This window comes from Astatotilapia calliptera, chromosome 19, assembly GCF_900246225.1.
Source record: "Astatotilapia calliptera chromosome 19, fAstCal1.2, whole genome shotgun sequence".
Classification (NCBI taxonomy): domain Eukaryota; kingdom Metazoa; phylum Chordata; class Actinopteri; order Cichliformes; family Cichlidae; genus Astatotilapia; species Astatotilapia calliptera.
This window is the reverse complement of record NC_039320.1, coordinates 29,426,738-29,451,891: the sequence shown is the minus strand read 5'-3', so window position 1 is coordinate 29,451,891 and position 25,154 is coordinate 29,426,738. Positions and strand designations below refer to the sequence as shown.

The following is a 25,154-nucleotide window of genomic DNA, read 5'->3' as shown; positions in this document are numbered from 1 at the left end:
TGAATTTGCATGAAGTTGCAGGATTGTTTTCTAATTACTAAAGGATTTCAGCTGGTGTCGTGACTTCCCCTTTTTACACCTCCACTTCGTCATGTGTTCAATACGTTTTCCCTGCGTCATTTCTCATTATTACACTTAATTTGTGGAAATCTATGATTTGATGTCTTTGCACGTGTAGGTTAGATGGATTGTTAGCAACATCTGGTGAGAACTGCATTTCAGTCCTCTGTTGTAGTGATTATATCATTTCTGCAGTTTCTGGTTGAAATGGATGAGGCCTTCTCACCGATCAAGGTGCATCTGGCAGATATTTCTGGGTAATATTTTCTGGACATCTGGAAAAGGAAAGGAAGACTGTCGGCTGCCTTTTATTGTCTGCCTTTCGCCCCTGAAGAGCAAAACCGGCTCCATACCTTATGTTGAGTCTTTGCGCTGCAGATTGACATGGACAGAGCTCAGGGTATTTAGACAGAATGACCACTTACCTTTATCCATTATGGCACCTGGCCTGCTGGTGCCATAATGGTGTTTGTGGTTCTGATAAGGCCACGCTGGAGGTCTCGTTATAATGAGACAACTACTTGTGCTAATTGGACAACCGGGGTTGTAGCCATAGCATAAGTGTTTATTTTAGTTAATTATAATAAATTTGCAGAGCAGACATGCTTAGGATAAATTAAGCAGTTTTTATATTTCTCAATCCAAATACCTCTGTCTCCTCTTGGAGATTTTTTTTTTTTGGTGTATACAGTGGATTATTATACTATGAATATTTCCTGAACCACTAGTTCAGTGCCACTCCAGTGGACAGGTATAGGTAAATATACACGTTTAACAGACTTTGAACTCGTCACAGATACAAAGATGCCGCTGCTGTTAGTTCAACATCTTCCCGTGCCTCCTTTTTATCACCTTCCTTTACTCCCGTTTCACTTCTGCTTATCCCTCCATTCTTCCCTCATTGTCTAATCCTTTTATCCATGAACACACCGCCCTCTGAAGCTCACACAAACACACATGGTTTTCCAGCCTTTATTTTCTGTCCTCACCAACTGTGTGAAGAGGATGAACATAGAGATACGCAAATGCATTCTACACTCAGCTCCTGTGGCTCTGGTCTGTACCACAGATGAACTAATGCATCTAATTTGCTAACTGGTCCATTTGGTGGGACTGCACATTTGTGTAGATCGTGGGCGGTGGTGAGCATCAGCCTATCCCAGAGCAGCATTTCCCTCAGGCTGTCAGAGGCGCATTACCATGGTGATGTCATCCTCAAGCTGTGAGTTTGCCAGCATCCCACAAGGCTCCCGATTACTGGAAGGGAGGCGAGTGAGAGGAGAGAAGATCGATCTGATAATTAGGCAATAAGTGACAAACTGACGCCACGGTTTCGTTCTGAGGAACCTCAAAATTAGCTTCCAAACATATTTTGCGAGAACCGTCTAGGCAGTTTGAAGACTGTTGACCAGACGGAGATAAAAGAGCAGTATGTCATCTCTGTTTTGTTGTAGCAATGATATGAAGATTATGAATAATGCACGTTGGATATTTTTGTTCTCTTTCTTCAGTCCATCCATTTTCTTAACAGCGAAATCAGCTTCGGGTCATGGAGGTCAGCAACCTATTCAAGCTGTGAAAAAGAATTTACCCCGTCCTGATTCCACCTTAAATGTTTTAGACCATCAAACAAATTCTACTATTAGACAAAGACAACCTGGGTAAATACAAAATACAGCTTTAAAATGATGATTTCATTTATTAAGCTATTTACACCTGAGTAGATGTGGACGTTGTCTTTTTTTAAACAGTTATCTGTATTTTCTTCAGTAGTACTTAAACACCAAACTACACACAGGTGACAACGTTTTTCAGTGCTCTTTGTCTCGGAGCTCTTCTTGATAATATCTTCTATTGATAACTGTAGCCTGCGATTCATTAAATCAGCTAAGTACCTCGTGTCCTGTGGATGGCGCTATTGTAACCCTAGAGCAGAAATGTTTTGTCACAGGATAAAGGCGATCACTGTTGATCTGCTGTGACCTTTCTCTGTCAGAGGGCAACAGATGCCCCTGAGGATAACAGAGGAACTGGATTCACTCACTGTACGAGTCAAAGGCCAAGGATTTGTTCAGACACAGATTTATTTACACAGCTTTTTCTTCAGGTTAAGTTAAAGGTTGTTTTCTTTTGTTACAATATCTTCATCTACACAGAAATGATCTTTATAACCAAGCAAACCTGGATGTTCTGTACCACAAATACAAATTAATTTGAAAACATAATAAAAGTAAACTTTGAGTGGTCGTGTTACACTGAGTCACACCTTTCTCTGAACTGTTAACTAACCTGATTTCTGTTGTTGCTTGTTTTTCCCTGGCTCAAAATGGGCCTTCGGTTTAAGCATAATCGCTCGTTGTATGGCCGAGGCCGTCTGTGTTACTTAAGATTATTCCTGATTATTTGATGAACAAAAATAATTGATTATTCCATCGTTTAGCCGTGTAATTGGACAAAAGTCTTCTGCCTTATTAATAGAGCATTAATAAATATTCAAATGAGAGGTATTTTAAAATGAACTGCTCTTTGGTTTACAATTTAGAAATGCAATGTTTTAAAAACTGTGTACAATCTCTGTCAAGCAAAAAAAACCTAGCGTGGCTTTTACACGATATATTAAAATTAAATTGAAATAAATGATCTCAAGTACGATAATTTCAAATAAAACAATCTAAACTAAAGCATAAAGTAAAATTACCTATACTCTGTCTTCTTGGAAGGCTTTCTTACATTAATAGGTGGCAAAAATCATCTGCTGGATGACATAGATTTGTGTGTGTGTGTGTGTGTGTGTGTTTAATGAGTGTGTGTTGGTAGCCTTTTAAAGAGGTGGTGACTGTAATGAAGAAAAGTGGGCATGTCAACATTAGAATTTCTGTGCTTTGATGCAAAAACAGATGTTATAATGGTGTAGATCAGGGGTGTCGAACTCCAGGCCTCGAGGGCCGGTCCTGCAGGGTTTAGATCTCACCCTGGGTCAACACACCTGAATCAGATGATTAGTTCATCACCAGGCCTCTGGAGAACCTCAAGACATGTTGAGGTCATTTATCCATTTAAATCAGCTGTGTTGGATCAAGGACACATCTAAAACCTGCAGGACACCGGCCCTCGAGGCCTGGAGTTCGACAGCTGTGGTGTAGATGTTAATAATTAATGTTAATAATAATTCAGTGGCCCAGGTCAGTAGCCCGTGTACATTTTTATTGGCCTGTAGGGGAAAAAAAGCTTGTATTTTTATATTTTTAAGATTTTAATACAACTTTATTCAGATAATATTTTCTCTTAAAATCTGAAAAATATTGTACAAAAGTAAAATAACAAAAGCCAGACATAAATATGGTCTAGTACACCCATGCCCCCCTTTAGACTCACCCCTGTTTGTTGCAGGTCACTGCCTCAGCCTTCAGCAGGCGGCCCAACTTCACCATCGTCCCAAACTTTCATTACTGATGGAGCAGCTACAACGTTCGCTTCTCTTCATGTCAGTTTGTTGATCAGGTGTTTTTTCCACTGGGTCCTGTGGTTGGGGGTTTGTTGTGTTGATGTGAGTACGGCTGGCAGCGGGACTGTGTAAATAGTGAGCCTCAGTAAAGCGTGCTGCAAAGCACGAAAATGTCTCCGTGTCTGCCGTGGCGTTTCACAGGTGCGTCAGCATCTAAGGAAACAGTTCGCATCGAGGATTTCTGATAATATAATCCAGTTATTCCAATAACTCCAGGAGTCGTTGCAGCCTTATTAAAACAAAAGAAATCATTTCTCACTGAAGCCATAGGACAAAGGTCAAAATTTAGAAATTGCATTTTTTTTAAACTTCTGATGTTCAATATCAGTTTTTCATTTAAAATAATTTTTAAAATAATTTAATGGCACGAGGCTTTCTGTTTTACATTTTTCGTTTTTCAACCTCTCTACATGTGAAAGCAGCATTTCCCCCAAAACGTCTTCTTTTTATTACTTATCTCCAAATATTAGAACTAAAAGCTTTTTACTGCGTATAGTCTTGGATATGAATTTACATTCAGAGACTCATATTGTGTAAGTGCTGCTGTTGTGCTATCTTGATAGAATTTGTGCTGATTTCAGTATGAAAGCCATGCAGAATAAGTAATGTATATGAATAAAATGTATAAATGCAAACTTAGTATTTTTGAAACACCGCATTAACAGTGTGGCTCTGGTGATGGCGCTTGTTACAAAAAGGCGTCCTGGTGCATGGCTAAGCAGAAAGACTCATCTGGTAATCTCTGGTGACTTGTTCCTGTCATTGCTTTGTCATCATCGTCCAGATGACACTCATGTCAAACGGTCCTATGGGAGCATGCTGCGTGGCTGTATGTGTGTGCGCCCTGGAGTGTTTTCATGTGTGTCTGCTGGAGGTTAGAGAGGTTAAGGGGAGCTAATTTCACGCCTCTTTATTTGCACTGGCCTCAGGAGACGAGCTCTATAAGCATTATCACTTCCAGCTGGTTCAAATGGGACAGACGGGACAGGACTGCCAGCACAGATATGCAGACACGTAGAGACCAGAGCACAGAAGATGCTTTCTAGAGGCTTAGGGTGTCATTTGTTTTTATTGATGTTTTTCATTTAGATTTTATAGACATGTGTATTGTATTCTGTTTGTTCGTAACTGTTTTGTTATATTTTAGCTGCAGTTTGAAGATACATTGTATTAATATGATTCCTGTTATTTTTGCAGGACCTTTGTGTTGACATTGGTTCATTTTTCTTTCAGAAGTAAAACCAAAACAGGAATCTCTGACTCTGAAGCTCTGTAAACAGGAATTAAATGCACTATGTGGCCAGAAATGTTTGTGCATCTGCCTTCACAAGTATACGAACATGAGTGACATCCTGTTATTTATTCCTAAGGTTTTAACTGGCAGCTGTAATAGCTTCAAGCCTTCTGGTTTGGTTGTAAGTTAATGGGAATTTCTGACCATCCTTCCAGAAGCGCATTCGTGCTGCAGCATTGCGTGTTCCTTTCACTGGAACTGAGGGGCAGAGCCCATCTCCTGAGAAACACCACATCTGGCAACCTCCAAACTCTGACTGGTCCATCGCCAGACAGAGAACCATCAATCATCACTTGAGGGAACATGTTTACACTAGAGTCTAGTTGTGGCGTGCTTTACACTGCATTGCCTTGTACAGCTTGGATGCAGCTACTCAGCCATGAAAGCTCAGCTCATGAAGCTGTCTGTGCACCGTTGTAGAGCTAATCTCAAGACCTCATGAAGTTTGCAGCTCTGTAGTGAATGACTCTGCACACTATGCATCCGCTGACCTGCTCTGTGATTTCACGTGGACAGTTGGTATGACATCACGGTACCACACAGTGGTGCCAGTCACAGCTGCTCCTTGTACCATGCAGTTTGAAGTTTCCTAGACGTCTAAATGAGTTACATGACATTAAAAGACACTCAACACTGCTGAAATCCATCCAGTAACAAATCAGACTGTGTGACACAAGGAGCAAAAACAGACGCTGTGACAAGGGTTGAGAGGAAGATGCCCTATATGCACACTAGAGGGCAACGAGGGAGCTCGGGAAAAGGAGGCACAGGTGAAAAGAAACTGGGTAACGAACAATGAAGAAAAAAAACGAGTGATAAATAGCAGAAGTCAAAACCTGGGGGGCAGACAGAGACTTAATGTTCACACCTGACTGAAGTCCTACGGTGGGACCTTAGACAGCTGTGAGTAAACAAATACCCACAAAGCTCAGTGAACTAAAGTAGTAATGTAGTCCATCCCAGGCGCAGCCCTCTGACCCGTATCCTAAATTTGATTTGTTGCATTTTCAGCAAAGAGATCATCAGTAGATTTATTTCTATTGCAGTAGATTCTCTCTGTGGTTGTTTGTGCTTTTTGTAAGTAGAAATTTGTAAAGGATTGATAGAAATAAGTCATACTCTATGCTGAACACCATTGTCATATAAATTAATGGTTGAACAGCTGAATGTTTTAATATATTTTTGCAAATAGCAGTATTTTATGTAAACACTTCATGTCATGATTCAAATTACCAGTAAAACCAAAATGTACTCGATAGCTTTTTGCTCCTGTTTCAACATAACAATGACAACATGAACAAAAGGAATAGTTTGTCTGCTCTGCTGTGCCACAGTTGTCAACTTGCCATGATCTCCAGTGTGTCAGTGCTCCCAAAGACACGCTTCAAGCTTTTACCTCGTCTCTTTAGCAAGTTTACTGGTACAGTAACATTTTAAAGCACTGGGACGAAGTGCCATGCCACACATCGAACAGTGTTTAGCCTTTCATTGTCCCTGAAAGTCTTCATTTCTGCAACAACCTTGATACATTTTAATCAACTGTCATGATTGTTTTCCGTCACCTCCTGCAGGTGCACAGGCGATCGGCAGAGCGTCTTCGAGACTTGTGCTGTGCCAACCGGGGCACTTTTATCAAAGTGGGCCAGCACCTTGGTGCTCTGGACTACCTGCTGCCCGAGGAGTACACATCTACGCTAAAGGTGCTCCACAGCCGAGCTCCTGAGAGCAGCATGGAGGAGATCCAGCAGGTTATCAGAGAAGACCTTGGCAAGGAAGTAAGAGCAGATAAACTTGATCTACTGTAAGACCAAATGTTGTAGGCATGAACCTTTGTGATTTTTCACATGAGCCTGTCTTAATTGTGTGCGTATGTGTGAGTTTTAACATTACGTTGTGTGCTTCACCTCTCATGATAAGGCACCCTAACAACAGTGATTTCACCCTAATTTCCAATCTAGACATAAATGTAAAAACAGACGTATTAACAGTGGAACATTTGAAAACATCTGAACAACAGCCATCCTCACTTATGTCAAATTTTATTTCATTCAAGTGAGCAGAAAGATGGGTGACAACGGTCCCCGCAGTGACTATACATGACACAGGAGTGAAAGATGATGGCTGATCTACATTTATGGGTGTCTCTCACTCTTAGAGAGAAACTTGGGTACTTTTTTGAAAAAGATTAAAAGTCTGAGACGGAATTTTATATGAAAGACGGATGCAGCCTCAGTGACCTCGCCACTGTCTCTATAAAGTGTTTTGTTCTGTATCTACCCGAGGCATTTCAGAGAGGAGCTGTGGCAGTTGTTTGGCTTGAAGCAACATTTCCACATTTCAACTTTCCCCCCCTCAAAACAGTATTTCCACTTTTTCTCCACATGGACACACATTTTCCTTTTTCTTAATGGGCCCATATCACATATCTCTGTCGTGTGGATGTGACGAGTAAGGGCTGAATCTGCAAAATAGGCTGACAGCTCGTCAGTTTCTTGATGTTTTATCTGTTTTTTTTCTTTTTTTTAAAACAAAATGAACATCATGTTTTCTTTAACAAGTCTTTAAACAAGTGAAACTTGGGTACTTTTTTGAAAAAGATTAAAAGTCTGAGACGGAATTTTATATGAAAGACGGATGCAGCCTCAGTGACCACGTAAACCAGTGTTTAGTGAGGTTTTACGTGACGAGAGCTGAGGGTTGTTTTCTCAGAGACCTGTGGACAACTGCATGTCTTCCACTGGTGATTGGAGAGAATGACACAACATATGTGAAAATTCCAACATTAGGAAACAGAGTCATAGTACAGAATCAGGGAGTCCAGCTGTCAGATAAGAGGACTCTGTCAGCATCGTAGCAGATTTATTCCAGTAAAGAATGACTTTTACCAAACACCTTTATGTTTGCCTTTCATTCGGTCTGTAGTTTAATCATTTTTATTTGGAGTTTCTTTCACTGTAATAGTCGGAGCATCTCTGTGCACGTGTTCTCGTAGCAAGCTGAGAAGTGGGGACGAATAAATCAGTTTAAAACTGCTAAATGACAACCGAGAGGCTGTTAATGCTGCTGTTAGTGTGGAGCACAACATTCAAACTGCTGGTGATGGCAGCCTTTTAGAACTGCAGGAGGAAAGCAATTATTCTGTTATTTTTAGACACAGTGTGTCGCTCTTCCCCTTCTCCTGTGTGTGCATGTGCTACAAGAACGGGTTTGGTAGGTGAACGCGGTGTTCCTACGACTGTTTAGGCAACCACGTTAGGGTTGGATTATGCTGACACAGCATTAATGAATCATTGTTGAGACCTTCATGATAAAATTCACAGTGCAATAATGGTAGATACCAAAATAATGCATATCAGTGATTTACAACCATGGGTAATGCTAGCCATTATTTGAGAACTAGTGTAATATTCATAGTAAACTGCGCAGTCCTTCTCAGTAACCCGCAGAAACAAGGAGAATCGACCTTTTCTCTAATTGCTCTCAGATACATCAGTCTTCTCTTGTTCATGTTTTTAATTAGGTCCACATTCAGTTTGATGTCTTCCAGAGTAGGGCATCATTAACGCTGAAAAGATAGTAATATAATTTGTGTGTCTACAAAGAAGGTAGCAGAATGAATCAGCCCCCCTCGCTTCTGGAGTGGCAGGAGAAGAAGTGACGCTGATGAGCAGCTCTGGAGGCAGCAGCGAAGCTTCGCCATCATTTCCGATCGACTACACATTTATCTTTTTAAATATGTGTGCATTCTAACGTCAGATGGATTTTCTCATGTATAAGTGGTTTGTCACGAGCAGTATGTGGTCTGCTGCTGTTTTCAGCGCCATATGTGGTGAGATGTGCATCGGCGCTGTGCATGCATGTGAGGAACGTTGCCTTGTTTCTGGTTCTCATTTCCCTCTAGAGTAAACCTGCTAAACATGCACAATATGTTCTTTTACTCTGCATGTACTACTACAACTACAACAAACACAACAACTACATCTTGAACAACAACAACCGGAGCTTCCATGGCAGCTGATAATAACTGTAACGACTAAGATTTGCAAAATACCCAAGAACACCATATTCTACAGCAGAGGTCGTGTTATCATCTGGGTTCTGCCAGTAGGTGGCAGACTGCTGCCTACTGGGAATCTGCACTTTCCCCATGGATAAAGACAAAGAAGTAGGGCTCCAGCTGCCAGCTTTAGCCACCTTTCGGCTTGCCTCGCGATCCATGTTGGCTTAGAACAGCTGATTATAATAGCATGTTTGGATTTAAAGCCACATACTAGCAGCTGCTGTAGTTATATTTACCGTCATCTATTTGTAGTTATTAATTTATACCATATACGATTAACTTAGTGACTAATGTTACTTACAGTAGTATTAAAAACTGAGATTACAGAAAAGTACGTTGGTCTTGATCATTTTTATTTTTTTTAATAAACACTATATTTGGTATTTGTATGAATAAGCTTTAGTAAGCTGATACTTTATTAATGTGGTATTAAAATGGATATAAAACACACGTATAAATAAAAGTTGAGATTTTTCAAAATAAACTGACTCACGTGAAATAGTATACAGAGTGTTTACAGACGAGAAGCTAAAAAGAGCCGTCGGGTGCTAAAAAAATGAACCTTAGAACAGGCCGTGTGGTAAATACTCACAAAGAAAGCTGCAGACTAATGAGAGTCTGTTGATCACAACCGACCAACCAACCCGATGATGTCACGCTCTATACTGGGACAGGATGTTTTAAAACTAACTTTAAGAATCCAGCTTCACACACACTGTTACATCTATGTCGGTTTTTAAGAGCAGGTGAGCCTTTATATGTTTTGCAGCTTTAGTTCCTGCTTATTACACAGAAACTACCACAAATGTAATTATTACCTGAACCACATGCTATGAACTTACACCACTGAGGGAGTAGCTTACTGTAGCTAATGTTACTGGAGGCTAAGGTTGCAAAAAAACAAGGTTGTGTTGAAATAAGATGACATTATTATAATAAATATGGATAAACAACCAGATGTCGTTAATATGACTGTCAGATAACACTGATATAATTAAGCACCCTATGTTCAACAGTTCATTCAGACTGTAGCTATGTGAGTGAATGTTATCATGGTTTATTTCTAATGATAGACATGAAATATTCCAAAAGAAAATTGAAAAAGATGAATTAATTAATTTACTTCATGCAAAGTTATAATGATGTGAAACTGTTGCTCAAACAACTTCAATCATTCTTGGTTTAATTTCAAAAATCTAATTTTCCAGTATGGAAGAACCCTGGGCTGGAGAAGTAGGAGAACATGGATGGGATCTTACTTTTCTGTACTGGACATTTTAAATATCTGTTCCATAACTACTTTCTGTCCAAGCTGAAATATTTTTCCCGCACTGTGTTGTCATCCATATATAAGGTGTGGTGTGAAAGGGGGTCCTCTGCAATCCCATCAAAGTCTGAGGTATTCGTATAAATTATTCCTTTAAAATTTGGAAAAAACGATGTTAAATAGACCTTTATATTCTGTGATCCATGATAAAACAATAATTATTGTTTTCTTATTCTTCCTGTCTTTGAAACATGTGGATTTGGATCAGTGTTTCCAGCTCAGTCCAGACTTCCTGATGCTTGTAATCATTTGTTAGTGTTAGCTCCTGTGTAATAAGCAGGAATTTATCACAGGTATTTTGGGTAACAATCACACTTTAATAACCTATTAAAGCAAACTTAATGTGCTATTGAATAGAAACAGACAGGTTTGTATTTTGCATTTGTTTCCTGATATTAAGCAAAATCTACCAGAGAGATGTAAACATTTACTCAACCAGAGCATTAAACATAATATTGACATCATTGCTTCTAAGCAAGGCAGACTTCTGGGAACCTAAGGTAGGATTAATTCAAACATTATAATATAGTAATACTACCCAAATGTGCTAAAACAGCAGCCAGTATTACAGTGTTATTATGAGGTTATTACAGTTTATCTCTGTATAAAAATGGTAAAATCCAAACTCGCAGACATTACTTCTTGTAGCTGGCAGGTTATCATGTTGTTACTAAGGTATTATGTTACTGTCATTAATAAGTTTTGCCTCATGGACATGCCTTGACATTTTGACATTTCCACATTATTCCTCTGTTTTTGGGCCCCTATTTTCCAATTACATACAGTTTAGTACTATTACACTCTTTAACTGCTGTTGCTGCTTGAGAATACTTGTATATTAACTGGTTATTACTTTGATAACTAAGTGGTAATAACTTGTGTTGGCCTTGTTACCTGACTATTATCGCTTTATTACCGAGCTGTAATAGAAAGTGCTGCTATTAAAAAGACATTAAAGCACTACAGTCACTGAGCTCAAACAGGCAAATCTGAATTAAACGGACTTACTCTAAGTCCTGCTTAGAGCTTGATAGAAGCCAGCTGTCTTCCTCACAGATCTTTAGGGCCAGGTGGCTTCTTTACAACTTCTCAGGACTACCATGACCTGGATGACTGAGGACCCACACAGACATCTTGTCACAGTGTAATGAAATGCGTCAACGATACAGAGGCCCATTCTTTCAGTTTCACATGTTTGTGTCCGTCTGCTGCTCAAAGTAAAGCGTTAGCTGCAGTTGTGACCTTGTAGTGATCACAGATGCACTCCAACATCTTAATAACTGAAACAAGGCTTCGTCATTTTTCACCCAGCGAGGAAATAAAAGCCTCACATTTACCAGCCATCGCTACGGCGTACGTTATGCAGTAGTGTCCATAAAGACAAACTCAGTGGTCCAAGCTGTCAAACTGTACGTGTAGCTGCTGCTTTACACAATGGTGGGATAAAAAGTGAAAGGACAGTGTGTATACGTCGTATTGTTCGTATGTTACATCTGCATTGCATTAAGACGGGGAGGAGGATATTGGAGTTTTCAGAGCTGAGCCTTTCACTTCTTTTCCTCTGCTAAGTAATCTGTTTTTATTTCTTCTCTTCTGCACTGTAATGATTCATGTCACCTCCTCCAGCTGGGCCCGTGGCGCGCCGCCATGGAGAAAAATGACCACCTTACTGCAGATACAGACACCAGTGTGTTGCCATTTAACTGGGAGACCTCAGGGGCCATTTTATTTGTGCCACAACTCATTTCAGGGAACGTATGTCACTGTGGGTCTGCCCTGTGGGAGCAGGCCCCACATGCACACATTACCATGTTTATTAACAACACAGCTGAGATTAAGTAGTGAGTGTGTAGGAGAGTACATGAATCAGAGGCTGCAAACAGGGCGCTGATTACAGAAGCTGTACAGTGATAAAGAGTTGGACTGTTGCTGTCAAGCCTTTTTTTCAACATCGTTTTTACAATAATGTAAATTTTAAGAATCGCAGATGTTTAAATTTCACTGGGATTCCTCCGATTTTTCACAGCTCCCTAAAGTGACAGGTTCATCTAGAAATTACACGTTTACTTAACCCATGAAGGCTCTCTTTGCATGTCAGATCCCACTGGATGCTCCTTCTCACAGTGGGCAGACATTGGTAAGCAAAGACAATTTCATTCCATTTAGCATATTTGCATAATGAATAACTCTGTTGTTCCCACACAGTCTCATGCTGCATGCATAATTCATTGTCCTATGGCATCTTCCACATGCCTCCCGGTCAGCCTGCGCCCGATGGGCCGACATCGTGTTCAAATTAGTCTCTTTTCATGTTTCACTAGGAAAAAAAAGCAGGGCAATTGTCCCAGTGATGACGTGAAAATATCAGTGCGAGCCTGCCGAACACGATGCTGTGGTAGATGAGGGTGGTAACACTTATACAGTCCCAGCCTGCACTCTTCACCCATTCATACATTTCTAATATTCACACACCTGCAGGACTCACCGACCTTGTATCAGTTCTTAGTTGGGCCACGCTGAACAGGCAGTTACTGATTACTGACAATCGGCAGGCATTGATCAGTCAGAATGCCAATCACACTTTGAGTCTGATCATAGACAGAGTGGAGATTTGTGTGGAAACGGGTTAAATTTGCTTTTGTTCCCACTGCAGAGACGCGTCTCTGAATGATAAACGTTAATGTACTGCATTTATCGATTGCTCTTCCAGCCTTAAAGCCCCTGTCCCCCTCTGTCCCTAAAGACAAATACATGTAGACACCAGTAGGACCTTCTGTTCAGGGTAAGCCCCTTTGTGTGCTAAAACATGAGAACTTCACTGATTTTAAAGTAAATTAAATGTCTGTATTAAAAACATTTCCTCACAGGTTTTATTTTTTGCGTCCCTGGAAAATATTTCCGACTGTATTTGTGTGATCTGTGTGAGTTTGTGTTTTTGTTTTGCTGTGTATGTACAGTGGGGCAAAAAAGTATTTAGTCAGCCACCGATTGTGCAAGTTCCCCCACCTAAAATGATGACAGAGGTCAGTAATTTGCACCAGAGGTACACTTCAACTGTGAGAGACAGAATGTGAAAAAAAAATCCATGAATCCACATGGTAGGATTTGTAAAGAATTTATTGGTAAATCAGGGTGGAAAATAAGTATTTGGTCAATAACAAAAATACAACTCAATACTTTGTAACATAACCTTTGTTGGCAATAACAGAGGTCAAACGTTTACTATAGGTCTTTACCAGGTTTGCACACACAGTAGCTGGTATTTTGGCCCATTCCTCCATGCAGATCTTCTCGAGAGCAGTGATGTTTTGGGGCTGTCGCCGAGCAACACGGACTTTCAACTCCCGCCACAGATTTTCTATGGGGTTGAGGTCTGGAGACTGGCTAGGCCACTCCAGGACTTTCAAATGCTTCTTACGGAGCCACTCCTTTGTTGCCCGGGCGGTGTGTTTTGGATCATTGTCATGTTGGAAGACCCAGCCTCGTTTCATCTTCAAAGTTCTCACTGATGGAAGGAGGTTTTGGCTCAAAATCTCACGATACATGGCCCCATTCATTCTGTCCTTAACACGGATCAGTCGTCCTGTCCCCTTGGCAGAAAAACAGCCCCATAGCATGATGTTTCCACCCCCATGCTTCACAGTAGGTATGGTGTTCTTGGGATGCAACTCAGTATTCTTCTTCCTCCAAACACGACGAGTTGAGTTTATACCAAAAAGTTCTACTTTGGTTTCATCTGACCACATGACATTCTCCCAATCCTCTGCTGTATCATCCATGTGCTCTCTGGCAAACTTCAGACGGGCCTGGACATGCACTGGCTTCAGCAGCGAACACGTCTGGCACTGCGGGATTTGATTCCCTGCCGTTGTAGTGTGTTACTGATGGTGACCTTTGTTACTTTGGTCCCAGCTCTCTGCAGGTCATTCACCAGGTCCCCCCGTGTGGTTCTGGGATCTTTGCTCACCGTTCTCATGATCATTTTGACCCCACGGGATGAGATCTTGCGTGGAGCCCCAGATGGAGGGAGATTATCAGTGGTCTTGTATGTCTTCCATTTTCTGATGATTGCTCCCACAGTTGATTTTTTCACACCAAGCTGCTTGCCTATTGTAGATTCACTCTTCCCAGTCTGGTGCAGGTCTACAATACTTTTCCTGGTGTCCTTCGAAAGCTCTTTGGTCTTGGCCATGGCGGAGTTTGGAGTCTGACTGTTTGAGGCTGTGGACAGGTGTCTTTTATACAGATGATGAGTTCAAACAGGTGCCATTCATACAGGTAACGAGTGGGGGACAGAAAAGCTTCTTACAGAAGACGTTACAGGTCTGTGAGAGCCACAGATTTTCCTTGTTCGAGGTGACCAAATACTTATTTTCCACCCTGATTTACCAATAAATTCTTTACAAATCCTACCATGTGGATTCATGGATTTTTATTTCACATTCTGTCTCTCACAGTTGAAGTGTACCTCTGGTGCAAATTACTGACCTCTGTCATCATTTTAAGTGGGGGAACTTGCACAATCGGTGGCTGACTAAATACTTTTTTGCCCCACTGTATTTAAAATGTCTCTTAATCTAATTGTTTCATATGTTGGAGTATGATGACCTCTCTTGGCTGCTGTAGATTTTATTCAGCTGGAAAGTGACTAACAGTCGGTTAACAAATATGTTCTCATATGTAATGATCTTCCTATAACGATTGTAACGTCTGTGTGTACCCAGTGAAACTTTGCACAAACATCGTCACACATACAGCAAATATTAACATCTGATATGAAAAAAACAGATATCATGAATCATACATTAAACATACAAGTCTCAGTTCTGGTTTTTAAATTTCCCTTTCACCTGTGAATGCAGTGTCATGTTCAGCGCATGTGACCAGAACTAAACTTAACAGTCAGTAGGATATGAATCTGTGTGAATCACAACTCAATACAGAAGAATTTGAAAAAGCGCCACTGGTTTTTGCAACTTTATTTTACATAATTTTAAAAATTATTTGCAAAACAAAGTGATGATGCAGTTTTATTCCCCAGTGTTCAGTTTCAGCTCAAGGCCTAATTGATTCCAAGTTTTAATGAAAACCTCAGTATTGCTCCTGCTAAATGCTACAAACACCTTGTAAAACAGTGTGACAGACTAACCCTGTGCTACAGTATGTTTGACTTTTGAAATTTGCTCTCCCAAAGCTGACAATCAGATGATTAAGATAGGTTTTTAACATCACACATCACATTTTTTCTTCAGAAAAATCCTTTTCAGCACCTCCCAAATTACAGGTTAATGAAGCGAACCCTGAATCACTCATGACTGAACCTCATATATCTCATCCAAGTCAGATTTTAATTCAGTTTGACTTAATATAGCACCAAATCACAGCAACAGTCATCTGTCAGATCCAGGCTCAGGGAGGGGCAGCCGTGGCCAGTTGGGGGTGAGGGGAGGGAAACAAAAGACACAATGCTGAAGAAACCAGAGATGAATAATAGTTTAAATGCAGAGTGGTGTAAAAACACAGAGAGTAAAAAGAGGGGATTGAAGAAGAAACACTCATGCATCATGGGAAGCCCCTAGGCCAGTGGTCTGCAACCTTTAACACCAAAGAGCCACTTGGACCCGGTTTCCCCGCAAAAGAAAACACTGGGAGCCACAAATACTTTTTGACATCTAAAATGAAGATAACACTGTATATATTGTTTTTTACTTTTATGCTTTGTGGCAGTCACAAAGCGCTGTACACAAATATTAAAATAAACAATACAATCAATAGACATTATACACAATGTAAAAGATCAAATGTAAAGAATGTAAAGAATATAAAATACGTAGATCAACAAAAGGCTTGTTTGAACAGAAAAGTTTTTAACTGCTTTTTAAAAGAATCCACAGAGCAACTAAGGTGTGTTGCTTATGAAATCCATGAAGTGCTACAGAGAAAGTTACATTTTATTTATGTAATTAACACATTTTGAACTCTTAAAGAAATATAACAAAAGGAAAGACACCCAGCTGAACTAAAATGATCCAGCAAACAAAAACTGTTGTGAGCCGCCCCCTTATATCGCCTTTGGGCTTTTGGAGCCTTGACCTGACTTTTAAAAAGTAATTGGAAAAAAAACTCTATGCTGCTAAAAAATGAAAAATAGATATTTGCAAAATTCTGCCTAAATATATATTTTACCTGGTTAATGTGTGTGGCGGGGCGTGGTCTGCAGCGCCGCTGCAGGGGAGGCGGACGCACCTGAGCGGCACCCGCAATCACGCCTCGCCGCCTTAACGTCTGTGCGATCTATGCTGTTGTGTGTGTCGGGCTGTGAGCTGAAAAGCTACAGCCGGCTGTGTGCGTATAGCAACCGTGTGTGAAAAGTGGTCAGTAAAGAGATGCTGAAAAGCGTGTTCATGGAAACATCGTCGGGTCTGCCGTGATATGTTTACAATAAGACTTATGGTCCCGAACCTCTGCGCACAGCGTCTGCAAATCAGGGCTGTACGAAGTCACTTTCATCTTTACGCAGGACTGTAAGCTGTCCTCTGTGAGGCGTGAGCGGTGTTTGTTTTAACATAGTTCACGGTGGAGCTGCTGACATAAAGTGGATCCGAAGATCCATAACTGGCCTAACTGGGGTCGAAAGTCTCGATAAACGCACGGCGTTTCGGCGAGTATACCGGCTTCCGCGAGTGTGACGCTTATTTTGAGCAATGAAAAAAAATAACCACCCGGATCCGCGGGTTGCTGACCCCTGCCCTAGGCCTAATGCAGTGTAAGGCTGTGCCTCCCACTCTGCTTTCAAACGCCCGAGGAACCACAAGAAGACCAGCAGCCGAAGAAGACAGACCTGAGGTCTTTAAGATAAGATGGGCCTGATTATGTAAGACCCCAGGGAAAAGGATTTGAAATTTAATACTGGTTTTATCTGGGGGGACAATAATGAGCCAGTGTGAGGGGAAACGTCCTGCTAGTCCCTTTCAGTAGGACACTGCAGCAACTGAAGGTGTTTCAGGGAGTTTTTAGGATAACCTGACAATAATAAACTACAATTGTCAAACTAAGTAATAAATGCATTGACTAATTTGTCACTGTGACACAGGATGATTCTAATAATAATAATCTGGTTGGATACATTGTTTCTAATATACAATAACCACAGTTTGATCTGAATTTGGAAGCAGGATGTTAGCGCTCATCCAGGTCTTTATGTCTTTAAGGCATTCATGTGATGTAAAAAGGTGTGTGTCACCTGGTGTCATGGGTAGATAAAGCTGGGTATCATCTGCATAGCAATGAAAATGTATGTTATGGATTCTAATAATACTGCCTGTATAAACATGTGCAGAACTCTTTGATAGTTTGGACTTTTATTACCAACTGCTTTTTGTATTCTTCAACTGTTCATTGTCTTACTGACTAATTTAGTAAACTTTTAATAATCATAACCCCCATTTGCATTTTTATCTGACAAAACTGTTCAAAAATATATAATTTTCATAGCATGGACATATTTAATAGAAACATTTAAACATAAAAGGCAACCCAAGGACTTGAAGATAGTGTGTTACTGTAAGAGCAGCTGTGATTTTGATGTGTTTTACCTGCTGTAGACCGTCATCACAAAGTATTTATTTTAAAAACAGAAGTATTTTACTTCCCCACTCAGCTGTCTTATGTTCTTACTTTACAGTCGGTTATGGAGTTAACTGTGCCAATTTCAGACTCAATTATGGTTTCCGTTGCTTTTTGATTTTGCGAGGGAAACTTCTCAGCAGATTTTATTGTGATGGGGCCACTTATTGATTCTCGGAGTGTGTGAAACAAACAGGGTGGCAGTGTGTTAAAAATCAGATGCAAAGGTGGGAAAACACAATCTGAGGCAATCCAGTACATAACAAGAGGATGTGCAAGATGCTAGCAGGCAGGGTGTGTGTGTGTGTGCGTGTACTTTGATGTTGTTCCCATCTCCTAATTCTTCACCTCTTTCCCTTCATAATCCCTCATCCCCCCTCTGTCTCCTCCAGTTGTCAGAATTATTTCTCTCCTTTGAAGAGAAGCCTCAGGGTGCAGCTTCCTTAGCACAGGTCCACAAGGCAGTGCTACATGATGGAAAGACGGTGGCAGTCAAGATCCAACACCCCAAAGTCCAGAAACAAAGCGCCAACGACATCCTAGTAATGGAAGTGAGTCTCTGTCTGTTCAACTGCTTTTGAATGAGTTAGGACATGTGGGGCTGGTCCATTGGCCTAATGCAAATCAATCAGTTTAAACTTATGATCAGTTTATTGACAACAACTTTGTCAGCTAGTAGGTTTATCATTAACGCTGTCATTGAATTCAAGTGTTCCAGTCGCTTCCGTGCCAGACGAACATTTTTGAAACAATAGGCAGTTCACAGGAGCTTAGCCAGCAGGTACCAGGGTAGGATGCCACCTGTGCAACAAGTCCAGCTGTCACCTTTCTGCACAATGAACTATTCCACAGCAAACTGTAAGTGGTATAATAACAAAGTGGAAGCTACTATGTACCATGTATATCTGTTGAATTTTGAGCTGAATTCAAGTATTCGTTATAGCCTGAAAAGATGACTTTTCACATTTACTGTTCAACCACATTTTGAAAGAAAGGAATATTTTGTAAAAGCCTCGTCAGCTGATTCCACCCAGAGAAACACCCCTCGTCCGGTATCGAGATCGTTGTATTGTGACGTGGTTGTTCTAACCTCATGCACGTTAGCAGATTTGACGACACTCCTTTAGAGCAACAGGAAGACATTTTGCATCTGTTTTTACATGCTGAGCAGTTCTAACCTTGACTAATGAACTCAGAAGAGCCTCTTTCACAAGTGATGAAGCTCATCTCGTCTGCTGTTCCAAACAGCACTTTAGCCAGGAGCGCAGCTAAGTGCCGGCATTAAGTGATGATGTAGAGAGTTGCTGAACAGCAATTTTCTGTCCTCACACTTGATTTGCTTAGTAATGATCTTTGCAGGGAGAGTCTAATCAGCCACTCTTATGATATGTATTAATATTAGGGCTGGGTATCGTCACTGATTTCTAGAATCGATTCAATTCCAATTCACAAGGTCCCGAATCGATTCGATCCACGATTCGATTTAATTCGATTCGATTCGATTTAAATCTGGGAAATTTTGACAGTTAGAGATATAATTCAGATCAGTACATTTACATATTTTTGTATCTATAAAAAGGAAGCTGACACTCTCAAGACTTTATCCAAGGTGTGAGCATCACAGCAGAGGCCTTTGTGTCAAAGTAGCTGAAGATAAAACACAGAAAAACATGAAGGTGATTTTCCTGGCCTGGGATTTTATAAAAATATTCTGCAGTACATCAAAAACGAAAGAAAACCATTAATTAATCAACATTACCTCTGACCTTACAGCGGTTTTATTAGAGACATGGCTAAGCATTTTGCATTTTGAATAATTTTAAAAAGTTTCAATTTGTTCAGTATTGAACAGCAGAAATGAGGTTTTCTTTTCGCAAGAATGTAAAAGGGGAAAAAACAGTGGCCGACAGCGCTGTAAGCAACAGTAGACTTGTGTAACAAGCAAGCGAATAATGAAGAAAGCGAAACTGTTCGAGAGAGAGGGGGGGGGAGAGGGGGAGGGAGAGAGGGAGAGAGAGAGAGCTGCGCATCGCAATGGAAGCAAAACAGTAAAAGAGTGAATTCATGACGATGTTTATGTGAAGCGTTTGGATCTTCTTTTGCTGCTGGTTCGGTCAATATTGTTTGGAGAGAGATCAAACTAACAGCTTTAGAATCAGCGCATAAAGGGCGTGAACACAAAGCGCGGACCCGGATCAGCGAGCTGTCGGCTTTCAGCCCCGACTGTGAGAAAGGCGACATCTAACTGATTCTGATCCGCGGGTCGCGCTGTGTGTTTAAGTCTATGTGCAGAATCCCTGTACCTGCTCTCATTTACTGTTTGGTGGTTTTTGAAATTTTGTGAGATGTCACCAGAGATTCTGGCATTTCGGACAAAATAAATTTATATTAAAAAATCGATTCAGGATTTTAATGAATCGATTTTACGTTATCCAAGCCAGAATCGATTTTAATCGATGAATCGATTATAAAAACCCACCCCTAATTAATATGTTGAGAGGGTACCGTTGTATATATGTTTGCTGTTTTATTATGCTTACAGTGAGACTGATTCTTCTTTTTTGGATATATGTATTTAATTTGAAGGTGTTGTTGAAGGCGGTTCATTGGCTCTTCCCGGACTTTGCCTTAATGTGGTTGGTGGAGGAGGCCAAGAAAAACATGCCTCTGGAGCTGGACTTCCTTAACGAGGGACGCAATGCTGAGAAGGTGGCCGACATGTTGGCCCACTTTCACTTTCTTAAGGTACTGATATGGGCATGCATGAAAATGAGACTTCCCTTTAGAGTAACAGTGTAACAGTTTTGTGTACACATGTATTCTAAACAGCTGGTTTTAATTTAAGGCCTTTGATTTATAAAATATGATTCTTACAGTTAACAGAGGTCAGAGTTTTTATGGTCTATGAGAGCTTCCCGTTTGCTGCGTTGTCAGTTATCATTAAATTTTTCTGGTGCTGTTTTTGAGACTTGCTTTTCTTTGTTCGGTTTTTATGTTCTTACAGTTAGAAATGTTACTTTTTTTTTTATTCTTTCTTGTCACGGTGTATTGTGCATTTTTATTGCTTCAATTTAACTTGACAGAGGCATAAAATTTGGCAGAATAAAAGATGATTTTGTTCAAATTTGGTCCAATAACAAATGTAATTGTTAATTGTTTTCACAGGCTCATCTGTCATTCTGCCGACTTTTATGTTTCTTACTCACATTTTTCTCCTGTAAACTGTAATGAGTGGAATTTAACTAATTTTCAACTGAATGTTACTAAATAACCTAAAGTACACTAGATTTACTCCTTTGAAGCAGTTGTTTCATTTCATTTAAAATAGTACCAGGATAAGAACTGAGCCTTCTAATGAACCTCTGCTAAACAGCTTCACAGGAGACTGAACAGTGAGTAAATGTGAAAAAGATATAGAGGATAAACCTGCACATCCCATCGTCTGTTGCACATCTCTCTGTCCAGATTCCCATGATCCACTGGAATCTCTCCACCAAGAGAATCCTGACCATGGAGTTTGCAGACGGGGGCCAAGTCAATGACAGGGATTACATGCAGACACATGGCATCAATGTCAATGAGGTACTGCCTGCACTCTGATGGTTAATGGTTAATAGCTTACTGACTAATATTCAAGGTCGTGCAGGTGTGAGCTGTGTGCGACGGTTGTCCCCCCTCCCACCCGTCTGTATCTACACAGGACGTGTCCTGACGTCCTGTGTGTCATCTTTTCACCCCTCAGCTGTAAAAGGCTGATGGGTACTGTCATCACCACCTGGGTGGGAGGGCACTGTGGACACCCATTAATGTGAATCCAAACTCTCATGAAGGAAGTCACTTAGCATTTTCAAACTGATACCATAAGTGTGTCTACTAAAAGTCTCTGAGATGTTTGAATCCCAGTGACTTTAACCTCACGGTCAATGTCAGAGGCCAAATTTTCTGAAAATCTTGTGAACACAAAAAATCGAGAAAGGTACCACCTAGGATCTTTAAATTAATACTATTGGTGCATCTACTAGGAAGCTAAGGGGTAGCACTGGCGGCTACCAGTATTTTTATTTATGCACAACTGTTTTAGTAGCAAAACGCATTAAACACAGGAAAGAGTGTTCATAGCAAAACTAAAAATAGTATTTCTGGCCAACTTTTGTCCATGAAAATTTCATGCTAACACTGACTACAAATCTGTAAAAAAGAAAAGAAAAGAAACAAACGCCTGCAGGACAAGGAAACAGTCCTGTAGGCTATGTAGGTGTTAGTGCCTCATCGGGTGTCCTTCCCCCAGCCAGGAGGGCTCCCTGTCAGTGGTCGGCTTAGCGTTGAGTCAGCATAGCCTGCTAGCTCAGGAAAGGATTCCAGCGAGGACGGGTCAGACAGTCCAACATCGCTGCGCTCTCTCAGTCACAATAAGGTCCCTCGGTCACAGTGAACTTTTGTGTGGTTCGGAAGAAGAAAAGAAAAAAAAAAAGAAGTAACTTGACTCAAAGAGCTCCGCAACGTCGACCTCTGGCAGGCGCCATCTTGGATATCAGTACTCCAGGAACCACCTCTGTGTGTGGAGTGAAGCTGTGAAACAGTGTAAGTGAAGAACTGAGGCAACGCCGCAGCATGACGCCGTTTAAAAATATGGTTTTTGCAAATCCTTGTAATTGTCTTGATTCTGTTCACCTGTTCGTTCGGTCTCCCTCCTCTTGTCTCCACTTTACTCCAGAACATTATGTTTATTGTTTCTGACTATTGTATTTTCTAAAACCTAAAGAGAATTATGGATTTGATCAACTGGTCTCTGAATGCTATTGACACCCTTTTCTCAACGAGAAGTCTGGGCTCGGGAGAGCCCGAGTGTCCTGGAGGGACTTTCCCTGCCGGATACACGATGGACGGGTGGCAGAAATGGAGGATCGTGTGCCTGGCGGGACTGTCGATCGAGGACGCTGAAGATATCGACCTATTCGAAACCATGATAACAGGGTTCTTGCTGATCGGAGCTGGCTTGGCCCTGACTTATTGGAGAATTAAGAAAGCGGAACCGGCTGTTCAAACCCCCACAAGACTGTCCACTGGGATGAGGTGCGACTTCACAGAAAGGGCTCACTGAGTGCAGCACGGTTAAGACCTTGGAGAAGCTTACGGCTGCCATGAATACTCAGAATAACCTCTGAGCGTACATTGGATTACATCAGGGAAAAGTCCACTTCGAACAACACCTCTGAGTGGTAGTCAGATTACATCTTGGAGCAGCTGACTGCGGTCGTGAGGTCTCAGAATCTGCTCTTTGAGCACAAGAATGACAAGACCACAGAGCACAAGTTTGATAACATCATGGAGAAACTTGCGGTTCTCCAACGGGAGATTGAGAGACCAGTGTTGGAGTGTTAAAGAACAGCTTTGAAATTCTCATGACCATCATAATGCGGCTATCCCATCGGCGCCAGCTGTGGGCTCAAAGCCGGAGCCGAACAAAAACTCCCTGATAACGACTGTGTTGAGTTTGTTCTTCCCATTCCATGCAAGGCCACCTGGGTTGGCTGGAAGACTGTTTACTTAGCCTGGCAGGGCGAAGGACACTGTCTCAGCTGAACTATGGACACACACACACATACATATACTGATACTGATAAGCACTCACTGACACATCACCCTCCCTACCCTGGATTCAACGCCACCTCCAACGCTTACCTCCCCTCTGATGTGGACATCGGGTCAGCTGGAGGCGCAGTCGAAGATTGCAGCGGCCCCAGATCAGATGTACACACTGGGACTCTTCCCCATGTTGCTGTCTGTGTTTATTGTGCTGTGGTGTGTTGATATCTGTGCATTCCTGTATTATCCTTCTGTGTTGCACATTTCAATGTTTTTTTTCCTCGCTACCTAGCCTGACCTGTCTCCCCAATGTGATGTTTGTGTATTGTATGTACGGTCGGCAAGGTCTGTCATCTCGGTTGTGGGCAAAAGACCTGCAACTGACAAATAAAGGCCATCTCTCATCTCTCATCTCACCTGATTAGTAGGTTAGTGCTTTTCCTGCCGTCAGCTTTGAAGGCTTTTTTTTCCCTCTTTGTCTTTGTAGTAATTAAACTGCATTTTTCTTGGACTCACTGCCATCAGACTCATTTATTTCTTCTGCATTTGGGTCAAAAAGACAGAAAAACTTCTACATTTTCTTTCTTGAACAGCACAAACCAAGAACTGCTGAACTCTTATTTTAAGCTTCTTCTCTCTTCTTCTTTTTCTGATTTAACTTTACACATTCCCCTTCATGTTTTCAACAGATCTCAGAAAACCTGGGCAAGATGTACAGTGAAATGATCTTTGTCCACGGCTTTGTTCACTGTGACCCCCACCCAGGCAATGTGCTGGTCCGAAAGTGTCCGCAGACCAAAAAGAACGAGGTTGTTCTGCTTGATCACGGCCTGTATCAGGTGGGAAATCTCGATCTTGCCTGTGCAGAAAGAAAATGCCATTTGTTCCAATATTGCTGTCCATTTTTCATGCTGTTGGCTGAGGCCTTGAGTCAAAGGGTAGACAGCTAAGATGCACATGAAAAATAAACATACACACTTTAACAGGCACACTTTTATTAGAGCTACACAGGATAAAAGCTTTTTGATAAACAACTCATTTGATGTTGTTCTCAGCAGAGTGCTGTGTTTGAATGCACCACCACCTTAATAATACAGGCACATGTGTGCACTCATGTCCTAGACACACAAACAAACACACACACTCCTTGATTATTAACACACTCGTTCTTTCAAACACCCACAGTCTGATACAGACATGGACCATTCTTCCATAAGTTTATTTTCTGCCTATTTCTTTGTGCATAAAGAGGATTTTAGTAATAAATATGCAACTCCATCATTTTTGACACACAGTACCAGTACACAGAGACTTCCCTTGGATCATAATAGCACCAATTTATTCCTAATGATTTGAGATTTCATCTGTGATTTTGGAGAAGAATATTAATCAAGCTAAGATAGACACACATACACATACTCATGTTCAGTGTTATTACCAGTAGGATACTATGCAGGGCTTTTGTGCTCCAAGTGCTGGAGTTGGTAAATGGTTCTTAGCAGGGGGATTAAATATGCCTAAAGTAAGAAATGCATTAAGAGATGAAGCAGATTTCTCTCTTTTTGTAACCCTAAGCCCTAAAAGCCTGAAGAGACACTGTGGTAACTGCTTGGACACCTTGGTTTGTGAATGTGATAACTTCAAACTTCAAATCTCAGTGACCTCGACGTCAGAAGTCAAGTTTTCTGAAAAAAAT

At 41.1% G+C, this 25,154-nt stretch overlaps 1 protein-coding gene across 3 annotated transcripts in view; it reads left to right on the top strand.

Annotated features, from left to right (window-relative positions):
• The window catches only part of adck1 (aarF domain containing kinase 1), an 86,772-nt gene that overhangs the window by 35,887 nt on the left and 25,731 nt on the right, over positions 1 to 25,154 (top strand). For all 3 annotated transcript variants that reach the window (XM_026151630.1, XM_026151629.1, XM_026151628.1), the window contains 5 exons: positions 6,431 to 6,634; positions 18,265 to 18,423; positions 20,459 to 20,617; positions 21,338 to 21,454; positions 24,148 to 24,297. In XM_026151630.1, the coding sequence (XP_026007415.1) occupies positions 6,431 to 6,634; positions 18,265 to 18,423; positions 20,459 to 20,617; positions 21,338 to 21,454; positions 24,148 to 24,297 (789 nt within the window). The remainder of the gene's footprint in view (positions 1 to 6,430; positions 6,635 to 18,264; positions 18,424 to 20,458; positions 20,618 to 21,337; positions 21,455 to 24,147; positions 24,298 to 25,154) is intronic.